Source organism: Neopsephotus bourkii, unplaced genomic scaffold (genome assembly GCF_033783945.1).
Source record: "Neopsephotus bourkii isolate Nb327-2 ecotype Australia unplaced genomic scaffold, CSIRO-AGI_Nbou_v1 NB_1474, whole genome shotgun sequence".
Classification (NCBI taxonomy): Eukaryota; Metazoa; Chordata; class Aves; order Psittaciformes; family Psittacidae; genus Neopsephotus; species Neopsephotus bourkii.
The window spans coordinates 310,963-318,683 of record NW_026901950.1 but is presented as its reverse complement, the minus strand read 5'-3'; the positions used below and the strand labels follow the sequence as shown (position 1 = coordinate 318,683).

The following is a 7,721-nucleotide window of genomic DNA, read 5'->3' as shown; positions in this document are numbered from 1 at the left end:
CACTCAATCCCACTGTCCATGTCAGCGACAAAGATGTTGAACAAGACCAGTCCCAACACCGCTCCCTGAGGGACACCACTCATTGCTGGTCCCCAGCTGGACATTGAGCCACTGACAACTCTTTGCATGAAGCCATCCAGCCAGTTCTTTATCCACCGAGTGGTCTATCCATCAAACTGATGTCTCTCTGTTTTAGAGACAAGGATGTAGCGTGGGACAGTGTCAAACACTTTGCACAAGTCCAGGTAGATGACATCAACTGCTCTACCCCTGTCCATCAGTTCTGTAGCCCCATGATAGAAGGCCACCCAATTGGTCAGGCAGGATTTCCCCTTAGTGAAGCCATGCTGGCTGTCACCAAGCACCTTGTTCATTTTCATGTGCCTTAGCATGCCTTCCAGGAGAGTCTGCTCCAAGATTTTGCCAGGCACAGAGGTGAGACTGACTGGTCTGTAGTTCCCTGGGTCATCCATTTTCCCCTTCTTGAAAATGGGGGTTATATTCCCCTTTTTCCAGTTGTTGGGAACTTCACCTGACTGCCATGATTTTTCAAATATGACAGCCAGTGGCTTAGCAACTGCATTTGCCAGCTCCTTCAGGACCCGTGGATGGATTCCATCAGGACCCATGGACTTGTGCACGTTCAGGTTTTTAAGGTGGTCTCAAACCAGATCCTCTCCTACAGTGGGCCCAAGGTCCTCATTCTCACTGTGCTTTTGCACAGGTAGTCTTCTGACTGATGTACAAATGTGGATATGAATGCCTGTGAAGTTTTATTGGAATCAAAGCCCTTGACAGTATCAGAAACTAAAGGGAACAAAATGAAGTAACACAAGGGGGTTGTTCTGCAGTAAGAATGAATCAAAACTGAATACATGCATTAGACTGATTTAACATTGCATCCAAAAGCAATGAAGTTTACATCTTGCATAAATTCTTGGTAGTTAGACCTGGACACACTCTTCTCCCTGGACACACTATCCTCCCATGATCTGCCAGGGGAAAATTAAGCATCAAGTTTAAACTGTCTGAATTTGGCAACATCAAGTTTAGCCTACAACTCCAATAAGGTAACTGCTTTAAGAAGTCACTATAAGAGTCTTCCACTTCAAACCAGCAAGGGAATTGCATCATACATCCTTCATAGCAAAATATTTACAAAAATGTTAAACTATTGCTGAAGCAATTTAATAGATCTGAAGTCTACAATCTGCTAATGCTTATCTAGCAATCTTTTTTTTTTTTTAATCCTACACTCAGTGTAATTTAAATAGCATTTGAGACATTCCAACAGGAATCACATTGCACAGAAGCAGCAATTTGCTTCTCTCACATACTTGCACACCTGCTTAGAGCCTGTGCATTTAGTGCACAAGTTCACAATGCCAAGCTTCAACACAGGTAACTAATAAATGGTTCAGAACAAAGTTCTTTGGACTAAGGGCAGGCATCTCAGTCTCTAGGCTGCCATGACTTAAGGCTTCTTGCAGTTTTATTTGCTTGGTCAGTGAAAGCCAGACGTGTCATCCACTTTCTCCCCTGGTTTGCAGTGTCAGAGAGGCACACTGGTGACAGGTCAGTTGTGGGTCACTCCGAGCCCTTCTGGAAGGAGGGATGCAAAGAAAGTCTTGAAGAAAACCCACACGGTGCCCATCAGTGAGGGGTTTGTCTGCTGCAGCTCTTGTAAGCCTTGGCCATCATCAGGAGATGCCTCAGATTCACCTGCTCCACCTGCATTCCCCTCCTGCCAAATGAAAGGGTATTTGGTGAATAAGGTCATTTCAGAAATGCGTTAGAAGTATCAGGTGTCAAACCCAAATACCTCTTGTCATAATATAAAAAGCTTACAAGTATCCCAGACAACCACCACCAAGTCAAAAACCCAAGCTGCACACTGGTGTTACTGGTGAACTCTCATAGCATGTCCAGGAACACTGCTTAGGACAGACATGAAGAACCAGGCTCAGGTGAAATGCAGATGAATTCACAACTTTCCCTGACATCAGACAGAAGCACTGGCTTGAAATGCATGACCGACTGCTTACCAACTCAAATCCTGCCACCAAGGTACCACTCTAAGCCCTGCCTTCAGCTACAGAACCTGGGACAAGCCACTCTCCATACAAAATCCTGAAGGACAGAAGCAACTAAGTGATAACGTTCAGCCTGAAATACTTTGTAGAACAGAGGAACTAGCGAAGGAGGATTCAGGCTGGCAGTTCTGCCCCCACGAAAGATAGCTTTTGAATAAAGTTCAAAGAAAAGTTGTTACTGCAACATGTCATTAGTAAACTGAAAGTAGAACTCCACAGATTTTCTTGCTCATGGTTTAAAAACAAAATAACAAGACAATACCTGTAAGTTATTGTTCTGGTCCTGGTTTATAGCTGCTTGAGGAGGAGCATTCCCTGGGAAGGGCTGAACTGGTCTTCGTCTAAATGGGAACCATCCAACATGGCGCCTGGGGAAGGCAGTAGATTTGTATTAATACTACTTAAACATTACTCCTTCCTGTTACACCAATACAGCTCAGAGCTGCAGACAGTAAGGTCAGCATATTAAGGTCTCTTTCTGCCCTAACCCAGCAAGCACTTTCAAAGCCTCCTGTTAGCAGCAAGCCACAGGGTAAGTGGGGAAGGCTGACCATCATCTTGCACCCAGAATAAGCAGCACTACATCCAAGGGTGTATCCAGCATGCTGCCAGAGTGCCTGCTTGGTCACCATGCTCTGTGCACCCCAGCGTAATTTCCCTGTACTCACCCTAAGAAAAGGGGCACAAGGAATATATGAAATGCAGCACTCTGACCAAAACATAGGCCATGTAGACCTTCTTAAAAGGTCTGTATCTCTACAGTACAGACATGTAACCCACAAAGCAAGCTGTTCACATTACACTTTAGAACTACTAACAGCAATTAATCTTCACTCTCCTAAGTCTGCATAGGGTCGGCAGAACTGATCATTTGAGCTGCTCCAGCTTTAACTCTTAGACCTACTGGCAGGAATTCAGAGGTCTACATCACATGTTTCATAGGTGATCAAGGAAACTGAGAGGAGAGGTTATCTTTCCCAGGCAAGACATCCCAAAGCACATCAGCTGAGGACCTATTATCTTTACTGTGCTTCTAAGATTTATCCCAACCTTTCTAACACAATAATAAATATTAACACCATACACTTACAGGTACATCAGGATACTGCCACCCATTACCAGGAGGAATCTGCTGACACTGGAGTAGAAATAGATCATGTTGACAAATACATAGAACAACGTTGCCGAGTAAAGCCAGTCCAACCAATCTCGACGGCCAGCCTCCTCCTCTTCCTCCATGAGGCGACCCCCTTGTGCATTCATTTGCAAGTTACGGTTGGCCACTGCGTTATCCTGAGCAGCAGCATTCTGGTTTCCAGGCTGATTTTGTGCAGGAAATGTGTCTGGGAGAGGAGCTGGTGTTGTCACTGGTGCCACTGGAATCTCTTGAGAATGTTGTGCATGGGATGAGTCAGCAGATGCAGCAGTAGAAGCCAAGCTGAAACCAGAGAACACAAAAGTACAGAATAATGCATAGTCAAGTAATTTCACACTTAACACATGCACTGAAAGTTCATCCATCTTTAAACAGAGTCAGATTACATGCAAGTAGAAAGCATCAAGTTTAGAGGATACAGAAACCCAAGTTTCGGTTCTATCCATGACAACAGTTACACAGAAGTGACTTCAGAAAGTCAAACCAGGAACCTTCCACTTTATGAACAACTTCAATACTTTGCAAAAAAACTCTTCAGCAATCCACAAATAGTCTGGAAGCCTCCTGCCAATCTCAGCTTTACCTCTACTACCTATTTTCAGTCAGTGCCTCTCTGTGCTACTTTAAGCAGTCAAAAATATGGTGAAGAGCTAAGGTTTATCATCAGGATTACAGTTACTCTACAGACACATGCCCTCCCAAAAGAATCAGAGCTGCAGATTGCAAGATTCAAAACCACTGGCCTCAACCAGAAGCCATGCACTACATGATAGGTAGAGGAACATTCCCACACCATTCAGTGTGAAGTTATAATACTAACTACCATCAAAAGAAGAACTGACAGCAGCTCTCTATTCCCTTGTATTACAGTTCTACTTACTACTGGTAGCTTTGGACAGGAAACTTACTATTGCAAGTAGTACTGTCTTGCATAGATCTGATGGAACCAGGACATCTGAAGGATGTTGTAGGTTGTATACACAGAGAAGCCAGGAGCCACACTTTGGAAGGGATATTGAGTTGTTTCCAGCCTTGGTTAAAATTTAAACACATTCATTAGCAAATACTGGACAAACTGCACAAGTCATTTATTACAGGACAATGTAAATAGTTTCTGCCATTTTGCAAACCCTAATGCAAAATCAGGGCTTCCTTCCAGAGCATTAACGACATCTCTTTACCAACATGAATAAAGGGATGATTTTTTTCAATTAACAGAGCAGTGCATTTTTCTTCAGCTTCTTACGTGTCCACTAAATCTTTTATATACAATTTCATCATCTTTGACCCATATTATGTGGGCTTAAGACAATGTATGCAGCATAAGAAGCTGGTATCCAACACAAAGCCAGTGTTTTCAAAGTCATATTTACCTATTACTGACTTCTGCTGAAGACTGGCCACCAGAAGAACGTCTCAGTCTTTCACCATCTGAGGAAGACACAGCTGGTTCTTGACTAGCTTCTGATGGCAACTTTGGCTGATCAGCTTTAACCTAGGGACAGCAATGCAGCAAGTGAGGTTTATTCAGGACACCACATGAGCATTATGCAATGAAGTTACACCACAGAGAACACACTCTTATAACTGCTACAGACTTGACGCACTTTAGCCTGCACAGTAGCTCCAACACTGCCTCAGCACTGACACTGTTCTTGGGCTCCATGCCACAAGCACCTCCTCAGCATTTTAAAGCTCCTTAAAAAGTGACTGGCACATAAACCTGATTTACTGTTTACCAGATCTACACCTGTGTTTGTTACCTTTTATGCATGCAGTCAGGTCCCATCGGGTTATAAAAACAACTGGAAGAAACTGCACTCAAGACAGTTTGACTTTTAGCTTTGGTAAGTTTGTACTTGCATACACAAACCATCACACACAGAATTCAAGAACTGTTCTATGGCAACCCATCTGTGTAATATCCATATCAAAACTGGCTCACATCTAGCAACCATCAGAGAAGGACAGGATAAGCCCAGATTGCCTATAAGGGCCAATACAAACACAACTCTAGACACATCAGCGTGTCCGCTTGAGAGTAAAAATTGGGTTTGGCCATTTGCACTGGAGAGTGGCGAGTACTGAGCTCAAGCACTAAGGCTCAGCTTTGGCTTCTCCACAGGCTCAGTCATTAATGAGAGCAGCTACAGTGTCCTCAGCTAACAGCCTTCTTCCTCCCCCACACCCCAAGCGGAACCCACTTCCACTTTAATACCCTACCCTCTGCCCACCAACACAGCCTCTGTCCCAAAGAGCCTCAGACATGGTAAATCACACTCTGCTTAAAAATTAATTTATCAGAAAGCACTTGTACACTGAGCAGTGGGTTGCTACAAGATTAGTTTCAATATTCCTTAACAGATGCCATAAAAGCCTTTACTGATGAACTGTAGAGTCAATTTTTTTAACTTTGCTTAATCCAAATACATTCTAACATTCCTTATCAAACTATCACAAAGTAATACTGCCATTACAGAGACTGCAGCACCAGTGAACTTTAGAGTAGCTGTTCAGCACCTCCCTTTTTTTAATTAAAAGTCCGAGATTCAGAGTAGTAGCTTCACTTAGTTTAAGTACCTCTACACTGGATTCTTGCACATGTGCAGGCGTCCTGAATTTGTATACCAGATGAAGAGCATGCAACTCCCCGTGCTAAAAATGAAAGGGAAGACATGTTCAAAAAACAATCACTTTTCTTGATTTGTTTCAGTGCATAAAAGTTTTATATTTATATATATATATTTGATACATATATATATACACATACACACACCTTCGGCAGCAACTCTCTCAGATAATGATGATCCAGCAGTAGTTTACCACAATAAATCAGTTTTTGGTCCTCTTCAGGCTTTGAAGAAAGAAAATAAAGAACAGTATGATTTGCTCTGCCAATCAGACACCAGCATTAACTGACAACTTGCAGCCAGATGGACAGAGGGACACAGCTGGAAGCACCCTACGTACTAAGGTACATTGTGCACATGGAAATTCAGCTTATGAAAACAAGTCAACACTGAAGTGCAAGATGTACCAATGAAGTCTAAGTCAGTAGGAGGCTATAAAGTACTCCTTTAGCAAAGGACATGGTTACATGCCACCTCCTTTAGAATGCCAAAAACATCTGTGCTGCTTAAAAGAGAGGTTTGAAATACAATCTGACCAGCACTGGAGGTGGTAGTATCAAGTCAACACGTTACACCCCACGAGATGAACCCCAGCACATGAAGATAAAACCCTGTGCCCTTTCCACCGCAGCCCAGCAGTGGGCGAAAGCACAATGATCCCTGCTCCTAGGAAATCTCCTCAGGAAAGCAAGGCAAAAAGCGCGTCCTCCTCCCGAGACAGCGCCTGTGGGGACCGCGGAGCTGGGCTCCTGTTGTGCCGGCCCAGAAGGAACTCAAGACTTCTGCATTCTCACGTCTAAAATCCCAGCTGAGCACTGACCGAGCCGCCTGCCCTTGGAGGAGTCAAGAGCCTGCGAAGGAAGGCGCCAAGGCAGCGGGTGCCACCCGCACACCGCTCCCCAGCCCGCAACCCGGGGAAAGCCGTTAATGTTTTAACAGTGGCCGAACGGGAGCCTGAGTTCAGCCCCCAACATCCCCCGCGCTGGAGGGCAGCTGGGTGCGGGACACTTCAGAAGGTCGGGGGTACAAACGGTCAGGGCTCTGCCGGGTGACGGGGAGGCCCCGGAAGCGCACCCCGGGGACGCGGCTGCGCTCCCCACAGCGCCCATGCGGCGGGAAGAGGCTCTAGCAGCGGGCTGAGAGGAAGCGGTGTCGCGCACTCACCGGTGCCCCGGGAACGAGGCCGCGCAGCTCGGCCTTGAGGCGCCGCACAGTCCAGGTGGGCTCGGCGCGCAGACGCAGGTCCGGATGCCGCTGCGTGGGGCTGCGGATGAGCAGCAACAGAGACCCCTCCATGGCGGTGACGCGGCCTTAAAGCACCCCCAGCTGCCGGCCGAGCCTTTTATAGGCCGGCTGCACGCCCCGCCCTGCCGCAGGGCTGCGGTGGCTGCAGCTGATTGGCAGAGGCGGGAGCGGGGAGAGGGACTAGGACGTGGACCAATGGGACGGAGGCCCGCGGGAGAGGGAGGTGGCGGGAGAGGTAGGAGCTGATTGGGGGCCGACCGGCGATGGGCGGGGACTCCAAGGTCGACGCGGCGTCACCGTGACAACCGCGACCCCCGCCCCGGGCCTCCCAGGGCCAGAGGCAGGCGAGCGAACGCCGACCCGCAAGAGCGGGCCCGGCCTCGGCTCCGAGGGGGGCCGGAACGCATCTGATCCTTCAAACACCCACCCCGCAGGCCCGCCAAAACCTGCGTCCATCGCTGACAGCGCAGGAGTTACCCCAGGTCCCCACAGCCCGTGAGGCTCCGCGGCAGGCTCCTGCGCTGCGATTTCTGGTCTTCCACTCACGCAAGAGCTGCAAAGTGCGGGGTCCTGACTTGGGTCCCCACAGCCCCACGC

General features: G+C 47.1%; 1 protein-coding gene across 1 annotated transcript; it reads right to left on the bottom strand.

Moving 5' to 3' along the window:
* Positions 1 to 1,470: 1,470 nt before the first annotated feature.
* HERPUD1 (homocysteine inducible ER protein with ubiquitin like domain 1) lies at positions 1,471 to 7,176 on the bottom strand. The gene is made up of 8 exons (XM_061369093.1): positions 7,044 to 7,176; positions 6,026 to 6,103; positions 5,830 to 5,904; positions 4,623 to 4,744; positions 4,158 to 4,280; positions 3,184 to 3,531; positions 2,356 to 2,461; positions 1,471 to 1,744 (listed from the first exon to the last, which is right to left on the bottom strand). Exons 1-8 carry the CDS (start codon positions 7,173 to 7,175, stop codon positions 1,577 to 1,579), a joined length of 1,152 nt encoding a protein of 383 aa, XP_061225077.1. The 5' UTR covers position 7,176; the 3' UTR covers positions 1,471 to 1,576.
* Positions 7,177 to 7,721: the final 545 nt, after the last annotated feature.

Excerpts from the sequence above, each read along its gene's own strand:
- HERPUD1 (XM_061369093.1), bottom strand. The coding sequence starts at position 7,175 with ATGGAGGGGTCTCTGTTGCTGCTCATCCGCAGCCCCACGCAGCGGCAT. Across the intron at positions 4,281-4,622 it reads TCAGCAGAAGTCAGTAATAG|GCTGGAAACAACTCAATATC; the intron begins GTAAATATGACT and ends ATTTTAACCAAG. Across the intron at positions 1,745-2,355 it reads ACCAGAACAATAACTTACAG|GAGGGGAATGCAGGTGGAGC; the intron begins GTATTGTCTTGT and ends TTCATTTGGCAG.